The sequence below is a fragment of the Fusarium mangiferae genome, assembly GCF_900044065.1.
Source record: "Fusarium mangiferae strain MRC7560 genome assembly, contig: FMAN_scaffold007, whole genome shotgun sequence".
Classification (NCBI taxonomy): Eukaryota; Fungi; Ascomycota; class Sordariomycetes; order Hypocreales; family Nectriaceae; genus Fusarium; species Fusarium mangiferae.
In genome coordinates, this window is record NW_024573927.1 from 2278256 (window position 1) to 2297007 (window position 18752).

At 47.4% G+C, this 18752-nt stretch overlaps 10 protein-coding genes across 10 annotated transcripts; 7 read left to right on the forward strand and 3 right to left on the reverse strand.

Annotated features, from left to right (window-relative positions):
- Window positions 1-291: 291 nt before the first annotated feature.
- FMAN_13971 (uncharacterized protein) lies at window positions 292-1119 on the reverse strand (the record flags this gene model as incomplete). The annotated part of the gene is made up of 3 exons (XM_041833510.1): window positions 292-563; window positions 631-638; window positions 695-1119. The coding sequence occupies 3 exons, from the start codon at window positions 1117-1119 to the stop codon at window positions 292-294; spliced, it is 705 nt and encodes a 234-aa protein (XP_041683865.1).
- Window positions 1120-1930: 811 nt separating this feature from the next.
- On the forward strand, window positions 1931-3091 carry FMAN_13972 (uncharacterized protein; the record flags this gene model as incomplete). The annotated part of the gene is made up of 1 exon (XM_041833511.1): window positions 1931-3091. One exon carries the CDS (start codon window positions 1931-1933, stop codon window positions 3089-3091), a length of 1161 nt encoding a protein of 386 aa, XP_041683866.1.
- A 538-nt stretch (window positions 3092-3629) lies between these two features.
- FMAN_13973 (uncharacterized protein) lies at window positions 3630-4202 on the forward strand (the record flags this gene model as incomplete). The annotated part of the gene is made up of 1 exon (XM_041833512.1): window positions 3630-4202. One exon carries the CDS (start codon window positions 3630-3632, stop codon window positions 4200-4202), a length of 573 nt encoding a protein of 190 aa, XP_041683867.1.
- Window positions 4203-4740: 538 nt separating this feature from the next.
- On the forward strand, window positions 4741-5805 carry FMAN_13974 (uncharacterized protein; the record flags this gene model as incomplete). Its single annotated transcript, XM_041833513.1, has 1 exon — window positions 4741-5805. One exon carries the CDS (start codon window positions 4741-4743, stop codon window positions 5803-5805), a length of 1065 nt encoding a protein of 354 aa, XP_041683868.1.
- Window positions 5806-6696: 891 nt separating this feature from the next.
- FMAN_13975 (uncharacterized protein) lies at window positions 6697-7518 on the forward strand (the record flags this gene model as incomplete). The annotated part of the gene is made up of 1 exon (XM_041833514.1): window positions 6697-7518. The coding sequence occupies one exon, from the start codon at window positions 6697-6699 to the stop codon at window positions 7516-7518; it is 822 nt and encodes a 273-aa protein (XP_041683869.1).
- A 1922-nt stretch (window positions 7519-9440) lies between these two features.
- FMAN_13976 (uncharacterized protein) lies at window positions 9441-9909 on the forward strand (the record flags this gene model as incomplete). Its single annotated transcript, XM_041833515.1, has 2 exons — window positions 9441-9617; window positions 9763-9909. The coding sequence occupies 2 exons, from the start codon at window positions 9441-9443 to the stop codon at window positions 9907-9909; spliced, it is 324 nt and encodes a 107-aa protein (XP_041683870.1).
- Window positions 9910-10016: 107 nt separating this feature from the next.
- On the reverse strand, window positions 10017-11918 carry FMAN_13977 (uncharacterized protein; the record flags this gene model as incomplete). Its single annotated transcript, XM_041833516.1, has 1 exon — window positions 10017-11918. The coding sequence occupies one exon, from the start codon at window positions 11916-11918 to the stop codon at window positions 10017-10019; it is 1902 nt and encodes a 633-aa protein (XP_041683871.1).
- A 989-nt stretch (window positions 11919-12907) lies between these two features.
- FMAN_13978 (uncharacterized protein) lies at window positions 12908-14178 on the forward strand (the record flags this gene model as incomplete). The annotated part of the gene is made up of 2 exons (XM_041833517.1): window positions 12908-13967; window positions 14012-14178. 2 exons carry the CDS (start codon window positions 12908-12910, stop codon window positions 14176-14178), a joined length of 1227 nt encoding a protein of 408 aa, XP_041683872.1.
- Window positions 14179-14633: 455 nt separating this feature from the next.
- FMAN_13979 (uncharacterized protein) lies at window positions 14634-15416 on the reverse strand (the record flags this gene model as incomplete). Its single annotated transcript, XM_041833518.1, has 1 exon — window positions 14634-15416. The coding sequence occupies one exon, from the start codon at window positions 15414-15416 to the stop codon at window positions 14634-14636; it is 783 nt and encodes a 260-aa protein (XP_041683873.1).
- A 2308-nt stretch (window positions 15417-17724) lies between these two features.
- FMAN_13980 (uncharacterized protein) lies at window positions 17725-18393 on the forward strand (the record flags this gene model as incomplete). The annotated part of the gene is made up of 2 exons (XM_041833519.1): window positions 17725-18125; window positions 18174-18393. The coding sequence occupies 2 exons, from the start codon at window positions 17725-17727 to the stop codon at window positions 18391-18393; spliced, it is 621 nt and encodes a 206-aa protein (XP_041683874.1).
- Between the last annotated feature and the right edge of the window lie 359 nt (window positions 18394-18752).

Here is an 18752-nt window from a genome sequence, read left to right on the forward strand (position 1 = left end):
GAAGGTCGGCGCAAGTAAAGGAAAGGAACTGTGGAACGTGCGGCAAGGTAGGGCATAATGCGAGAACGTGTCAAATAGTTGTTTCGATGTCTGGAGAAGAGGAAAGCGATTAGTTTTACTTGATTGCGTGATTTGTTGTGTTCTCATGACGATTCCTGTCTCAAGGGTTAAGATTTTTGTAACACTCGCTTGTTTGTAACACTCGCTTATCATGTACGTTAAGATGAATCCGTAATATGACAAGCCTCCGCTTATTACCTTGCTATCAGTATCGTAGTCTCGTCTACGCTATCAGTAACTACATCTTAGCGAGGCTTGACTGCGTATTAATCTCTCCTTCAAAATGTTCTCATCACTCGTTAACCTCGATTCCGACTCCTCGAAAAGTCTAGGAATTCCGGTCTCGGAGAACGCCAGATCCTGAAGGACCATGCGACTGATTCCCTTGGCGGTCAGGAAGACTTGCGGCATTCCGTGACCGGTGAAGCCGCCCATGATGGACATGTTTTCTCGTCCGGGCACACGGCCGAAGCGGGGAAGTCCATCTGCTGAATAGCCCATGACTGCAAGTAAGATAGCTAGTCAACATGAAACTAAAAGAGTTCAAGATAAGCGTAGACACTTACTTACAGTCCAGACTTGATCTGTGTGTGCACCGCTGTTCTCCTAACCGCGGAAGTGTCGCTGCATATACCCTTCAAAGTAATCTTGGGCTCTTTCGATGACCTTCGTGTCATCCACGCTGCCGTACCAATCCTCTGTATATCTGAAGTAGGCCGATCTAGCGCCCCCAACAATAATGCTGCCGTCTGGCCGAGGGATAAGATAATCAAAGTCCGTGGGACTAAATCGAATAACATAAGAGTCTGCCAAAAGCGGCGGGTCCGGAGCAACGATCTGGCTGCAGATGACACGGTAGGGAATGATCTTGTCGCGATACTCGGGGAGAAGTGCGGCGGTATAAGCGTTGGTAGCTACAATGACTTTACGAGCCCTGGTGGCGCCACGAGTTGTAGTGACACTCCAACTGCCGTCAGCGTCTGGGGAAGCAGCAATAGATGTCGCGGGAGTGTTGGTTTGAAGGTTGAGGTTCTTGTGTTTCAGAGCTGCGGTGAACATGTGGTGGATCAGCTTGTAGGGCCAGAGAGAGCATTCGGCATCATCTGGATGGCTTAACCAATCCTAGTTTTGAAGTGGCATCTCCTAGACATAAGAGTAAAGAAAGAAAAAAAAAACCATTGCAAGTTGCTGCTAATAGCTCGTATAGATAATGGTCACCTCTATGGGGCAGCAACTTAAATGTTGGCAACATTTTGCAAGACTTGTTCTGATTTGACCTAGTACGGCCGCTAGTTCTGAGGCTAGACTGGAATTTACTTGCCTACCTGGGCTAGACCTGGCACGAGGGTGACGATGCGAGCTCGCGGCTTCCGCCTGTCCAGCCCCTCAATCTGATCTCCTTCTATCAGGAAACTCATTTCTAGGTCCGCGGCCTGCGTATTCTGATCACAATCTGTTCGAACATCATCTCTTGCTACGGGATGCGACCGTGTAGTCCTTATAGATCGCAGAACACTACCTAGGTGCCGAAACCAGTGCGCGAGCAAATATTAGGGCCTTTTAAAAATAACCGAAGACTACGTCATAGGCCTCATCGCCGACGCAACTTCCAAATTTATTCGCTACTCCCAGGAAGTCGGGGTGTCGAGCATAAAAGATCCACAGAACTTGGAGTTCCTGTAAAGAGTAAGCTGATAAAAAGTTAAATATGCACGATGCGCCGCATACTAACTTTGCAGTACAGCAGACCGCGAACAGTTGAAGGATCAATATCATTACAAGAATTACAGCTGATTATTCGAATATCTATCTCGTAAGATCTGTGTTCCACCGCTTACACAGAGTCTAACTGCAGAAAGTTGACTTGAGAATGGTCTCACTTGAGTATGTCTCGAAGCTGCTCCCGTCGAAAAGCCTACGCAAGCTGGCCTCAAACCGTTTGGCTGTCAGCATGCAATGGAAGCTTCAGACACCGGTGCCCTTGATTCTAGAAAGTAGCGAGCTTTCCCCTGGCACACCGCTCATAGGGGAAGCCATACTCGACACGAGAAAAGATTTAGACATCAAAACATTCCACCTGACGTTGCGTCTCCATCGCCACTACAAGAAACCCCTTCGTTCCAACTGCCCTGACTGCGCTTACGATTATGTTCAGCTTCAAAGATGGGCGTTCGTTCAAAGCGAAATCCTGCCAGCCAATGGAAAATATCCCTTCATCTTCACTGCGCGGCTTGACAACGACACGCCTCCTTCGGTGACCACACCTCTGTTGGACCTGACGTACGAACTGACTGCAGAGCTCATTCTAGCCACTGGAGAGCCCGTTGTCTGGAAACACAACCTCGAAGTAAAACGTTTACTATACCGACCCGAAATTCTTCGCGTCATTTCTCTAGCGATTTCAGGAACCCCGCTGAACGCACGTTTGTCGTCAGAACAAATTATCAGACTGAACCAGAAAACCCAGGTAGACTTTTCTCTCTCGAAAAACAGGCACGGGCAAGGAGGTGAGATCTACGCTTGGGAAGCAATCGGAGTGGAGTGGAGGCTTGAAGAGCGCGTAGAGGCCCCACTGGGTATTTGCGGGCGACACGCGGACCAAGACGAGAGCGAGTCTAGCAGGCAAAGGCAAAGCGTCTCTCACACAATAGCAAAGGGACGGCCTCGCAACGAATGGAAGGTCTTCCAGAGTGATCAGGAGACGACTTCGACACTAAGTTTCGAGTATGGCCCCATCGCGAAGATGGTTGCAAAACGCCACAAGTCATGCGCGTGCGAAGAAGCCTCGAACAGCACCCTCAGGATTTCGCACGACTTTGTCCTGGAGGTTTCGTTGTCAGCAGTAACAATGACATTTGATAAGGCTGCTGATACCCCAGCCTCCAACAGTTCTCGAATCATAAGAATTCGTCGGCCAGTTATCATCACAGAGTGCCAAGATAATACTTTCGATAATACTTTCGAGAACCTTGGCGAAGTCTTACCGGTGTACACAAGGGTCGAGTCTGATTTACCTGTCTACTTTGTATGATCAACAGTAACAGCTGTTAGTGCATGAAGTTCTTGATCAGGCAGGGCTTCTAAAAGAGTGCTATCTAAAGCTATAACCATGCATGGTATGGAGTTAATGCGAACCGAGCGAACCGAACCGATAATGGAAGCCGTGAATACCCGACCATGGAATTAGTCTTTGGGAAGAGCAACACATCAGTTTTAGTCGGAATATAATTCTGTAATAACCAGCCTATTTGCACTGAAGTAAGCAGATAAGCGAGGTTTGAGAGACCTTAATCCGGTCAAGTTAAATCGGTTGAGATAAGGCCAATTCATGTTGAACCTTGATGCAGTACATCAGATAAGGAAAATTACGCGGAGATACGCACGGTCAATCGGATCTAACCCGTAGATTTCCCGACAGAATCATTTGCTGGTTATAACCGTCTTACCCGAGACACGTCACGATGGACTCTCTTTTCTTTGCATCTTCAAAAGCAAGTAGGCGATTGTATATTATTAAGTTTATGAAGTTGCACAGGACGCATCTTCGATTACCTTTTGATTACGAAGCCATGCCCGACATCCCTTGCCCTACAATCATCCTCATCGGCCCTGAAGGTGCTGGAAAAACAACCATTGGAAAGCTCCTCTCAGAGAAACTCAGCAAAGAATTGTTCAGCCTCGACCGACACCGCAAGGAGCTATATGCACCATTCGACTATGACGATGTCCATGCCAACAAAGTATACGAACAAGAGGGGGTCGAGGCTCTGCTGAAGTACTGGAAGTACTTTGAATATAGAGCTGTCGTGGACGTCTTGCAAAATGCGTTGAAGCCTGGGGATAGGTTCTATGGCAAGATACTCGACTTTGGGGCGGGCCATTCCATTTTTGAGAACAAGGAGGAACTGGATCGTGTTGCGGAGCTAATTTCCCCATATAAAGGGGTCTTCCTCATTGTTCCGTGCGAAGACGTGGATGAGGCTTTGAGGATCATGGAGGAGCGGAGAGGCCATGAGTTGAGCTACAATCGACACTTCTTGGATCACCCAAGCAACAAGACGTTGGCAAAGCATATTATTTACACGAAAGACGTCAGTCCGGAGCAGAGTGCTCATGAGATATCAAAGTATTTAGACGGTTGACCATCTTAATGGTGGCTCAAAGGAAGCCTCATGAGGATTTTATAACCGGCATTATGTAAAGTTTGTCACTCCTCGTACGAATTGGCAGCTTTTGTAAATATTCACATGCAAATAATCTATTTAGTGGGCTTCTGCCTACCTAGTGAGATGGTCCGACCACTGTAGTCAAATTGACCATGACCGAATTTGGTAGGTGTGAATAAGATTAGGCCAGGCATGGCAAGCTTTAAATATGTCACAGTTCCTCAATTGGCGTTCAATAGACTTTTGTATCATGATTAAATACCGGATGATGTCCTTAGACACCTTGGACAAGCCGATAGACGATATGGTTGTCATTGATCAATCATGCCTCACCAATGCGATCCTGGCCCGAGATGTCGACGCTGTAGAGTCGATGCTATCCTCTGGTGCTGATCCAAACGCTCGAAGAATCGGAAAAGAAACACCAGCCTGGCGCTCAGTTGATGGGCGCCATATGAAGCCGGAGAGGCAAGATCCCAATTCGTGCCATGAGCTGTATCCTCTTGATCTTGCAATGACGAGCCGCCCGGATTGCCGACGTATCGTTGAGCTACTGCTCAGACAAGGCGCCGATCCAAATTCTCGCTACCCTCAGACTACAATTGCTCATCGAGTTTTGGAAAGAAGAGGCTCAGGCCCCAACATGATATGCAACAAGCGGAATGTGTACCTCGACTTGATCCTTCGGCACCCACTGCTCGATGTTAATCTTCAAGATGGGGAGGGCACCCCATTGATCCAAACTGCTTTGGAAGTGGGGGATGCAGAAGCTGCACGAATACTAATCGATAGAGGCGCCGATCTCCGTTGCAGGGACGATTCTGGCAGGAATATCCTGCATCTTGTATCTGCTGATGATTGTGGAATCGACCTCGTCCAGCATATAATCGGTTTGGAACCAGAGCTCCAATATCAGTTCGACAAGCATGGTAGAACCCCACTTCAATATGCGATAGATTGCCAAAAGCCAGGAAACCCAAGGGACGAGGTTAAGCTTTTGATCTCCGCGGGTGTCGACGTCAAAGCCAGAGATGCCAATGGCGATACACCGCTTCACATACTCTTCAGAAGACCATTTCTTCTCGTTGCAGACCATTATGGTGATGCAGTCTGGCAGGGCTTCGTCAAGAATACAATTGACCTATTGCTCTCGAAAGGAGCAGACATAAACGCGCGAAATAAGGCTGGGGAAACGCCTGCATTCGGTTACTTCCGTGCGAGTAGCTTCAAGGTTGATCTCAGCTGGGCAAAGATGGATGAAGAGAGGCATACCCTGTCGAAGAAATGGGGAGGGGATAGATGGAAGGTCAACAAGGAACTTGAAGAACAGATTGTGGAGGAAACAGAGCCGAAGATCTGGGCGCGTTTTACTGAGATGGGAGTGGACTGGTCAGTTATCAATATCAAAGGAGAGTCTCTACTTCATGCTGTTACTGGCCAAGGGCGATTATACAGAAGGGGAGCGAGGTTCCAGTTCCTGGTGGGGAAAGGATTAGATCCTCTGGCGAAAGACAGGCAAGGACAAACGCCGATGGGTATTGCGGCTAGTGGAAAATCGAATGGCGCCTTGTTGTTGTAGATTGAATAAGATGATCAGTCGCCCTTTAAATTGAGAGGATAAGAGAAACTTGATCCTCGACAAAAAAGTAAAGGACCAAGACAGGTCAACTTCTAGAATGCGGGTAATTGTCTAGGATGCACAGCAGAGAAGGTAATATATGCAAGGGGTTCGAATGAATGATTCTAGTCCAAAACGGGGCCGGCAGAGTTCCTGATGTGCCGGCCGTTGGCCCATGTGTTTCGAGCCGGACGAATCATATCATCCATATCTTTCAACAAACTGTGCTCGAAGACCCAGAACCGAGGGTTTACATATTGGGAGCTCTACGCTAGCCACTTCAGTACAGGCGATGGCAAGCGGAACGAGCTTAAACGATATTGATAGGCCTTTATGCGATACTGGGTCCCACGGCTGTGGTTAAAATGCAACTAGGCACTGAAACTGACACTTTTGTGGAGAATGACAAAGCCATGACATACCATAAACTCAGGTAAAAATGATGATCAGCCTATAGAGCTTTGACCAATCATCATGAGGGGGCCTGAGGCCACTTACCGCTCCCGCGGGAAGATGCCACATTTATCTATCGAGTATTACCCGCAGCGGCTGAGACCTTAGCCGGGACTAGATTGCAAGCGCTTTCATGAAAAAGGAGATTGTATGCGAGGTGCAGCAGGTAGGGGTATTCTGTGACATCGGGTAACAGGGACAAGAGCATTTAGTTTCATTAAGCGAAACATTTGGTGGAGCTTTGCGGCTTTGCCTATGCCCTATTGGCCTTGTCGTTTACGGATATACCGATCTGTGGATGTGGAGATACACTCAGAGGAATGGTCAGAACGCCAACTAGGTATGTTGCAAACCTTCACATTCTTTTCCCTTTCTAATATTTTACGTCTGTAAGTCAAAATGCTATACACGCGGACCATAAATGGCGTGGAACTGTCCTTCGAAGACCGAGGCATGGTCACATCTGATCCAACAATAGTCTGTCTACCAGGCTTGGGTCAGGACCACCGCGGCTATCAATACATCCTCCCCTTCTTGGTGAGCAAGTACCGCGTCATCAGAATTCTATGGAGGAGTCACGGCGCCAACAACGAATCCACGGGAAAATGGAGCGTGGAGGACCAAGCAAACGATACGATCGCACTTCTAGATTCCCTTCAGGTCCAAAAATTCATTCCCATCTCTCACTTCCAAGGAGGCTGGTGCGCTATGGAAATGGCTGCGCGTCTGGGAAAGCAAAGAGTCCCGGCTGTGCTTTTGACCGATTTCATCCTCACTCGGCCTCCTGCAGAGTTCATAAAGGGCCTGCAGATGATGCAGAACAAGGAGACTTGGTACCAGGGTCAGGCCCCCCTCATCAAGAAATGGCTCAACAACACCTCCAACAAGAACGTTTTGGAACATTGTGAGCGTGATCTAGACACCGACGGATTCGAGAACTGGGCATATTTCTGCTGGCTGGTGGAAAAGAATTATGAGCGCTGGGGCTCACCGATTGAGCGGCTTGGGGCTATTGAAGACCCTCCTCTAGTCCGACATATCTTCAGCCATCCCAGAGAAGCCGCTTACCTTGCACAACATGAAGAATTTGCGCGAAAACACCATGATTGGTTCAGCTTCGCCAGGCTTAACGGAGAATCTCACTTTTCCATCGTCGAGCTACCAGAAGCTGTGAGTCTGCACTTATCAGATCTTGTTAGGCAGGTAAACAGCAAACAATAAGGCAATCTGAACTATTCGAGCATGTAATTATTCGGTCCGGGTTCGTCACCAAATGGAATGGGCGTTCTCGTGATATGGGTAGTGATAAGCAATTTGGTAGCGATGTAATGATCAGCAAGACGTTTACTCCACCACAGTACCTCAATATTTCGTTAAAGATATCGCAAGGTATTAAGTTTCACTCTACAGCATTTTTAATTGTATCAAAGATTAATATACATATTCCAGTCTATGTACCTGAGCAGGGCTCGAATTAGCCTTCTCGAACTTGGGTACGTGGCCTACCCTAGTCTTGACCCCGCAAACCGGGACGCTAACAGTGCACAATGCTCGTTTAACTCACTTACTAAACGAGATATTCGATGTCGGGGAAACATCGGCCCATATCACCCGGACCATGCTTATCTTATCTTAGTTTCCCTTATCTGAAGCGAGTGCCTCAAAGTTAATGCTTACCTGAGCAGAGTCACAGACGTCAAGACAAGCGAACTCAAGGGCAGTCTAGTGACCAATAAGCATGTAGTTAGCAAGAACAACGGATTGCTGATGAAATGACCCAATGACTCATCTCTCCCTGGAATTTAGAGATGAAGCAACACCTGACTTCTCCAGCTAACCTAATCCTAACGTCTACCAGGGATTTCAGAAGTCGCAAGTATAGTAAGATTGAATAAAAAGGTATCATGGAGGTTATGGATTACAAGCTTTCGGTCATTACTTCGGGGGTTCGAGAGGCATAGCTGCGGTTTCTTCTGGGTGAAACGTGGGTTTACAAGCCTTGGTGGTTGTCTCTGCCACGGTAATCTTGGTCGAACGCGAGAAGATCCTTGAGAGCATGTTCGATGGCTGTTTGATTTATCGTGAGGTAGTTTCGATAGAATCTGATAGACATTTTGATGGTTCTATATCGAAATGATTCTGACTTGTGATATTGATGGGAAGTGGAACTAGGATCGGCGTGAATCTCAGGCTGAGATGACGAAACAGAGAAGTGCTCCCATTTCTGTCTTGACCACTTTTGCAACATCCTTCACACTCCTCTACCTTCCCGCTAGCCTTACGCATCACTTGACTCCAACATTGAGCAAGCTTACTTTGATGAAGACAAGGACGGCAGAGGAGGCTCTCGGAAAAGACTCGAAAGAACAGTCCCAGGGCCGAGGTGAAGGAATTGCTGTAGTCATCAAGGCGGCGTGATACAGACAGCCTTTGAACAAGATATGGGTAGCTCCATTGATGCCAAGTATCCTACTTTGATAATCAGCTCATGCAGCGACATACCACTCAATGTTCCGCAATAACTACATGGTCGTATATGACAAATCGACCATTCATGTTCCCGGCATAGAGAAACAATCCATTTTAGGCCATCTTTAAATCCCACCTACTCTATCCAGCCAATTTATGTTACGACTCTAGCGTAGTATTGGGCCGAGGTCGCCTAGGATAAATATGCATAACCCCGCGTCCTCCTATATCCAGCAACCATTAAGGAGTGCTCCGTGAATGGCAATTGGTGCGGTTGGTGTCAAGGACGGGCCGGTGGCAATAACTTACCTAGTTAGTTGGTTCTGTCAGGAATATGTGTAAAGTCCGGAAACGGGCTTTATACTTCGCGGACTATTCTTGCTAGATACGAGGTGCAGTGCAACCCGAGGAGGTTTCTCTGCAAGGAACTTGTCATGTTATCAGGCAATGCTTAATCTGATGTACAACGTATTCTCGGATAAATCTCCAAATCAGTATATACAAATGTTTGTAATGCTTACGATGAACCTTTGAATGCAACATCCAAACTTGCCAAGCCATGATTCACAAGAGTATCAAATAGTAGTCTTGCCGTTTCTACAAACCACTATTCACTGGTTGCCAACACAGAAATTTGTTTTACATTGTCATTATTCTCACCATCAGCCCTCAAAATGAAGACCTTCCTTACCATCCTTCTCGCTCTTCCGGCTGCCTTTGCCGCACCAGCAGCCAAGGCTGGAAGACAGGTTAAAGCTTGCGCTTGTGCCAACGCCGCTGGTCAAACAAAAATCGACGGCTACTGTCCATACATCGCCGGCAGCAACGTCAACGTCGATGGACAGGATTATGTGAGTTACTTTCACCCGAGTCCACTACGACTCAGAGCGCACCAAGCGTGTTTCATTCAAGCTCTATCATTTTCATCCACATGAGGGGCTTGATATGACAGTTTGACCGTTCTACTGAAACAAATGCTAATAAGACCCTTTCTAGTGCTTCCCCGCTGCCACTTGGTCAGAGTACATGGACACCCGCTTTACTGCCGAGTTCTGTCCCGGCTACTACCCAGGCTACCCCAACCCAGTCTGCAAGACTGTCACGGTCTGCCCGTTGATTGGCGATTACCAGCAGATCTGCTAAATGTGTCGGTGTTGGATGGGGATATGTATCACATTCACTTATACTTCAACTGTACATAGCACATAATTTATTGTTCATTAACTCGAATACAAATATGGAGCACCGGATCAATTGTCAGCCTCTTCGTCTGACGAATCTCGACCATAATGCTGCAAAATTCCCCGCGATGTCTTGTTACTATCTCGTTGTAATCGTAACTCTTCCATCATTTTCTCTCTATCAAAGATGATCTGGGTGAGTCCTACAAAACGAAGCTCGCGACCTGCAGCTATTGTTCTGGGGTTACTAGCTATCTTCTGTACCGTAACCAATGTGTCGCCATCAAAGTCAGCATCGGGAAAGGTAGAGAAATCAACGGCTTCCAAATCCGCGTCTTCAGTTGGTGACCAGTTCGGGATCACCTTGCCTCTAGGCTCGAAAACCATCCTTTCTTTATCCCGCTGCGCAATATTGGATAGGAAGATAGCAACGAATCTAGGAGGTTTTGATCTTTTCTTCTTGAACACAACCATTGCAGCGTAAATGTCCATTTTGCCTTTTCCAAACAGGTCGATATCGGGTGCCTGGTGGTTGCTTCTGTGAATACGGCGTGGCATTATCAGTGGCAGTACAGGCGGTGTCTCCGATGCCCACGCAGTATCAGACTCATCGCTGGGGAAGACGCCGTATAGACGATAATCTGCTGTTCCTCGGGGAAAGCAGAGGAGAAACGGACTCCCTGCTTCACGCGGCTGCCACGTAGGGACTGAGAGGATAGTCGCATATGGTTTCTTTACCAAAATGCTTCTTTGCATCGCTGTCGACACTGTATCCACGTGATCGGACGGTTCTTTTGAATCATCTGATGCATGATCGTCTCTGGGGAGAAGTTCCTCCTCTTCGTGAAACATTATGCTGTCCTTCCGAGCCATCTTCACCGGGAAAAACGTTTGAGGCCAGATCAATCGTAGATACCGCTGCGACTCGCCAGTTCCCTTCCTAAGGAGTGGTATCCATATCCGTGATACATGCCGCGTTGTTGTCGTACTCGTGGTCTCGATGTCCCAACAATCAAGCACGCCAAAGACGAAATTAGGAACCAAGGTTGGCACAATGGGCAGAGTGATCTGCAGTCCGGTGTTGGTCAGATGAAATGAGTACGAGTGATCCCCTGGTGTGTAATGCCTCTGCAGCTGCGGCGAGCTACTAACAACCACGGACTGAGAGTCGGAGAACTCCCAAGGTGAGCGAGGGAGAAAATCGACATATTGCAGTCGGGACGCAAAGAAGCTATGATCTGCGTATTTATGGATGATTTCTCCAAGTAGTCTGGTGAAAGCTTCAAAGCCCTCTCCATATACAAGCGGCATGGAGATATCGAAGAGTCCGAGGAGAGAGTAGGCTTGATCCTCAATACGCGTCGTTGAACGACGCGAAGCCCAAGCCATTCTCTGTGCAACGCTGTATCTCCGTAGTGGATGTGCTTTTGACAGCCTGCCCTTGAGTAGACATGACCAAGGAATACCTGTGATCTCAGTGATACAGGGTGCCAACTCGGACTTTGTGGCTATCATGGTCCAGTTGCTAGAGAAGAAACTAACATTCGGCGGAGCGATCAGTTCCTGAAGAGTCCAGCCTCTTGTGAACCATCTTGCGTTTCTGAATGCACTATCCGGCTTGGTGCATTCGTCCAAGGTCATGGCAGGGACATCCTCCAAGTATACATAACAGACAGCAGATCGTCGGTACCATCTAAACATGGAATTGATAGCCTCAGATAACTCTGCAGAGCTGCTCTTGTCGATGCAGTTGGTATCTACCCATACGTGACTTAGCTGATCCTTGGCAGCTTGAGTACAGGCCCAGACGATCTTCTGGAACCCGGGCTTGAAGCGACGGTTCTTGCGATCGGCCCAGTCTTGCAGTGAGACTTCACCGTCGCCCCATGTATGTGATAAGATAGCATATTCTGGAATGGAGACATCAAAGAATTCTTCGACCTCGAGTGTCGTGGTATTAATGAGTCGCATGTTGACTTTGACATAAATAAGATGCAAGGGTGAGGAGGTGCGAGATTATTTTGTCTTCAATTGATACAGCCTTACGATCAACTAGAATCAGCCCTCTGTGGCACAGCGTTCAATTTCAACTTGTCTGATTGGGTAATGACGGCACAGCCGCTAGGCTTAGACTAGACGAGTGAAACCTCCGTCAGCTTACCCTAAGCTTGATGGGGAGGCTTTTAATTGTTTCGTTCCGTCAAGTAATATGCCACTATCACGCACAATATCGGATGCACCGATAATGATGGACCAGCCTGACAATCATGGAGAGTCTCAACATAGTCTGTTTAGGATCTGTTAAACAATGGTGGTAAACGTATATCCATCCTGTGTTGGTTTGGTGCCCTAAGCTTCTGGCTGTCTGATTTGCGTTTGTTACTCCTCTATTGTTGGTAAGCTACGCATATATACTAAATGATATTTCTTAACTATTTTTTTTGAGTTTCTATACATCTCGCATTATTTGACAAAAATTGGTCGCGAGCGACGTCTCGACTTGTGTTCCAGACAGCACGGATTGTGATTTAAAATGCCGTACAGCCCTATAATGCGCACTTTACCTCGGCAAAATTATATCAGTATTGGTATACGTACTTCTTCTTGGTATTTCCTTCTTCACTATAATGTTTCAAGTGAGTAAGCCATCCATTACGTGCAATGATGACACTTGGCGTTGCTAGACGCCGATAACGGCGGCGCGGGCCGTGCTTATGGGACGGCGTTTAAGTTATCCAGTCAGGCCAGGTCCCCACGTCTATCATTAGTCTCAAATCTATTTTAAGCCTGGTAACTCATTTCACGGCGCAAAGAAAACATCTGCTAGTCCAATGATAGAGCTACAAGCAAATGGTTACTTTAGAAGTACGCATGGTGAGCCCTGATCAGTTTAAAAACCCTCACATCATCCATATGAGCTCTTTTCTGCAATCAACTCATCTCATATCATCAAAAACACAATGGCGTCAGCAAAAACTCGCGTCGACGAAACGAGCTTTCACGTGGCAATAGTATGCGCCCTCCCTCGTGAGGCTGCCGCTGTTACTTTACTCTTCGACGAAATCTGGACGAAAATGAGCGACGATGGAAAGGGTGACGAGCAGAATACATACCTCACCGGTCGCATTGGACAGCACAATGTCGTCTTGGCCACTCTACCTGGTATGGGCACAATCAATGCGGCTAGAGTTACTGTCAAAATGAGGTGGAGGTATAGGAGGCTGAGACTTGCACTGCTTGTCGGCATCTGTGGCGGTCTGCCTCGCATCATGAACAGGGATGCCTTCCTTGGAGACGTTGTGATGAGCAAATCTGTCGTCCAATATGATTCCGGCAAACAGTATCCCAACCACTACATTATCGACAAGAACGTTCAGGACAAGCTCGAAAGTCCCTATAAGGAGATACGATCGTTGATTGCGGCGTTTGAAACAGAAATGGTCGATCACAGACTAGAGCGAGCTGCCATAAGGCACCTGAAACATTTGCAGAACGTTGCAAGGAAAGACAAGAGCGGTCCCAACTATCAATATCCCGGAGCGGTGAACGACAAGGTGTATCCCCCAAATTACCATCACAAGCACAGGAACTCATGCAGCGAATGCGCCAAGAGTCCAAATGCCGTTTGTATGCCTGGAATCAGGACCTCTTGCATCGATATCGGGTGTGACCCCTCTCAATTAATTCAACGACATCGGACTACAAATCTTCCTGCAGGTGCAGATTATGTTCCTCAACTCTTCATTGGTAGAATTGGTTCAGGCAATTCCGTTATAAAAAGTGGCACAGATCGCGACGACATGGCATCCAAATATGGTATAATTGCGTTTGAGATGGAAGGCGCAGGCATGTGGGAAAATATTCCTTGCATTGTAGTCAAAGGAATTTGCGACTATGCCGATACTCACAAAAAGAAAGACTGGCAAGACTACGCCTCTGCTACAGCCGCTTCAGTTGCTAGAGCCATCTTGGAGCGCTATCCGCTGGCTGATAGTGATGCATCGTCAGCTCCAATAGGAGGTATGTTTTGGTTCTTTCTTACGGTACAAAGCTGACTTGGATAGACTTGCGTCGTGTCAACCAGCGTAGCGTCGCTAACAATTCTGCTGGTGGTGGAACGGGGGCTAATCAGGGCGATGTTACAGGTAATTCGACTTCCATGCCTGGTTCCAGTCAAGCTCCAGGACAGTACGACCCCAGAGATCCCTCGCGATTTCCAGTCAAACGGTAGTAGGGAAAGTTCTCAAGTCCGATGAAGAGAAATGTCAGAGTCATTCCAGTAACACTTGTATCGTGGATGAGAATGCTATTTTAATTATTATCTATACAAACTCCACAGAGCTTATCTCTACACCTTGTACTATCTGCGACCTTCAGATGTCCAGACTTAGAGCTCCTATGAGATGCTTCTATTTAAAGACAAATACCTCTTCTTGAGTGAGAACGCTGGATCTGGAAGCAAGCTTGGTTCCTCCTACTGCCGTCTTGTGGCATGATAAAATTATTTGGTGTCAGAATTCAGAAATGTACTTGATCCAATTTATATATACTTTGAAGTACTAACTCGATCCAACCTCTTAATCTCCATGACTTCTGCAATATGTACCCAAATCTCCTCATCTTAGCTCATGTAACTCATCCGCATCATTTCCAGTCAAAAATCAAGCTAGAGCCCTTCTTAGCTCTCTAGTTACCAACATACTTGACAGTAACAGAGTTGCTGGTGATAGAACCAACAGCCTGGACAGTCTGACCCTGGTCAGGGGAGATGTCAATGATCTGAGCTCCAGAAGGACCAGAAGTACCCTTGGTTCCGGAGACAACAGCGTTGGTGAAAGTGACAGTGCCAAAGTCGGCAAGGTCAACCTGGCTACCGCCCTCCTGGAAAGCCTCGACAATCCACTCAGCGTTGGTCTCGCAGAGAGTAGAAGGAGTGTTGGTGAAGCTGTGAGTGACCTTCTGGTTGGTGGTCAAGTTCTCAAGGGTAGCAACTCCCTTGGTCTTGGAGGAAGCATCAACGGTCATGCGGATCTGATCGCCGACAGAGACGTCAAAGTTGCTGAAGCTGTAGGCATAGTCGGGAATCCACTCATACCAAGCATCGAAAGATCCATCGGCATAGAAGGAGATACCAGTCTGAAGAATGGCAGTCTGGCAGGTATCGCCATCGATACCAACCCAAGCAGAAGCAGCAGCGCCGTCGGCACCGCTGACCTCGGGGACGGTGATGGTGCCCTGGACTTTGTTGTAGCCGCTGCCGATCTGGACAGCTCCGGCCCAGTTACCAGAGTACTGATCGTTCTTGGTGCGAGCGTCAGAGAGAGAGACGAGTCTCTGGTTGGGGTGAGAGCTGTACTTGGCTCGGCGGGCAGAGCGAGGGACGACGGGGGAAGTGTCACGGGGAGTGAGCTTGGTGCCAGGAGCAGCGAGGGCAAGGCTGGCGGCAGCGAGGAAGAGAGTGAACTTCATGATGAAGGCTGAGTTGAGAGTGGTGGACTTGAAGAGATGAGATGAGCTTGATTGTTTCTGATTCTTCTGGATATTCTTTTCTCTTGGCATTTCCTTAGACTTATATAGATTTTGCGAGTATAGTATTTTCTATGTGCTCTACTATCTATCTCATTCGTCCAAATCGACTATTCCTCAAAGCGTAGGTCCCTAGATCCAGATATCCTCGATGCCGTTCTTCCGTATAATCAGCTGCGAAGTCCACAACTACTAATGTGTATCGCGAGTGCGGAATATTCTATCACATCTCTATAGCTGCAGTTTCGCAAAACCTCCTCCCTTTTCTGGAAATTTCACCATTAGCCCCGGCAGTCATGTCTATCGGGGTTTATACCACTTGCCTATCTGAAAGGAACCTTTTATAATACCGCTATCACTGATGCAGCCTGGCTTCCGAATGTGGGCATATCCGCGGCTTCGTGTGAGATGATTGGGGGGCAGTTGAGTCTAGGACCTGATTGTAATCAACCTTGATCTGGTAAGTGCGCCGAGGCCGGATGTTAAGCGGCATCTCTTACAGCTGGTCTGCGGGAGTTGGCGTGATGTGCCGTATAAAATGACAGGGGTTGAATCTCCGACAGCTACAACGTAGGAAGTAATTACGTTATATCTAGAACTTCAACACTTGAAAAGATCATCTGGACTTGCAAAGAGAAGAATTAGGCATTTAACTTAGGTTTTGAGGATGAACAGACCCTGATGATCTCTGATCTTGACACGACAGTTCCATGCATGAATATCCATGCTATTCTGTTATCAGTCGCGATCGGCGCTAAGTTCGGCATAAAGATGCCGTGCAACTGCTTCGCAATAATTGTCCGCTACAAACACGGCAATGATATGCAGCAACCCATTTATTACAGCTAGGTATAACTCATGAACTTTTGTCGATGCTAAACGGCCCTTATCACATGGGTCTATGCGTTGGTGTTGCGCTATTTACACGATCACTTGTCAACTCAGACAATTCCCTCTTGCGCTGACATTATCGAGACAGTCAGTTGTCCCCTCGGATGGTCGGAGGAATGATCGGGATGCACTGTTATGTCGAAAGTCTCCGACATCTACCCGTTGTCCCGTGGCTGGAGGCTTTGTGATAGTTCTGGCTGAGTTGAAACCCAGCCTTGACGATGTAATACAAAGACATGCGCGAAGTAAACGGAGGAGCCAGGCAATACAAAACTTGAAAGTCGCAAGAGGAAGCACCTTTAATTGACACAGGCGCAATTAGGTTCCGGCATCTATGGTAAAGCAGCGGTAGACTTGATATCCAATTTGAGGTCGCATATGCAGGTTAAGCCACAGACTTGTTGCCCAATGAGAAACATCATTTTGGATTCAATAAAACGTCATCTGTCGTGTATTTTAAGCTTATTACTGATTATAAACGCTCAATTCAACGGTCGCGGCCAACAGAGTCATGAAGATACTGTCGATTGGTCAACCTCATCAGCTGAACTCTGGCCGACGATTGAGAGCCAACCGTTTGCCGCCCAACTCATAGCGAGTAACCCATATGCAGACAAATATTCAGCCGCACCGAAAGCTGGAATTCAGGATTCGCCATTGGAAACGAAAACATGTCGGTCGAGTTTCGTTTAGCGGTTACGACGAACCTCTCAGTGGATGATGAAGATGCCGATGGCTGCAGTTCGATCCCATTTTCAGTTGAGGCAATGGGATCCTCAAATCAGAATTCAGTATTCTTTGAGGCTTGGAGATTGACATTGCGGTGTGACTGCTTTCGGTAAACCTGAGACACTTGGCGTTGGTGCGCGACGAGGCGAAGCGAGCAGTACGTGTTGAAGACGAGAGCTAAAATCAGAAACGTAGACTGGACATTTAACAAGCTAAAGCTACAGTAGGCAAGAAGGTAAAGAAGTTATGTTGGCACTCGGGAACCAGGTCAATGATACATAGTGTCTGAAAATACTTTCGAAGCCTTTAGATCCAATGGCAGAGAATGAGACACGCATATCTGCTCATTGCAACATGCGTGGAGTCTGGGCCATGCTTTCTTCATTATATCATTGTTGAAATCAGCCTCGCGGCCTTCCAAGCTGACCACAAATGAGTGTCTTTAGTGATCAAGAATAGCATTGCGGTCGATGTCTACGTATTACTAAACACATCACTCCGCGTCGAGAAGCATTCGTAAAAAGCATTTAAAGGCGCTATCATGCTGTCCTGGATCACTATCACAAGCAACACTATATTCCCAACTACCATCATACAACCATACAACCCTCTAAGCAACATTTCTCATACAATGGAAGCCTACTACCCTTCCCAACACACCTCGTCCCCCCAGTTCCCTCTTGTCCAGCCTCCAAACTGCCCTCTATGCCCCAACACGCCTAGACGCGGCAGAGTTGATCCTACAAGAAGTGCTACTGCTGGTCGTCCCTACTACTACTGTCAAGCCGGCCATAAACGTCGCTTCATCACCTGGGATGACATGCTGGGTATCCTCCCTACTAACCCCCGCTGTCGATGCGGTCATCATAGTCGACGAAATGAAGGCAATGGACCTGTACCAAGTGCATGGTACAATTGCTCTTCACGACGATGTTCCTTCAACGAGAACATCGACGACGATGAGAGCGATGAGTCTCCCCACTCTAGCCCTTCTAGCTGGAAGGGCAATACTGCTTCCTACACAACCGCAGGGTAGGTATCACCTCGAAATGACAAGACAGGCGATCTAATACTATTCAGTTCAAACTATAGTGGACATGGCAGAAAGATATCCGCTGGAGAGGACAGAGAGAGCGAACTTCTTGACAAGATGAATGCTATGACTGTCAAGATTGAGCAGCTTGAGACTAGCCTTGCCTCTCAGCCCTCAACCACTGCAAGACATTTCGACGACAACTGTTCTCTGCATGGGTATGGACGCCGGTCGCTTTTCGGCCGTCGCCGCTGTATCTGTAAATAGGGTTGGCTTCTTGATCCCTCATGTTGGTCTTATTAACCTTTTTGTCTTATCGTTTGCCTTATTTCTTTCATTGATATATTCCTTGAATTTCTGCGGAAGCGTCGCGTTCCTTTTAAAGCTCATTTAGTAGCTTGACGGTCGTTTTCGAATGGTTGTTAGTCGCAATGAGATTGTTGTTATGTATAAAAACATGAGTTGTGTTACTGAATACAAATCACCTTGTGAAAAAAAGGAAGTACGTGAAACTGGCGACGCTGAAGGTACATTAGACTTTCGTGGCACATTTAGAATATAGGTCGTGGTTGCGTTTCGACATCGGAACTTTCTTGACGGTATGGGCCTGGGATCATATCAAGACT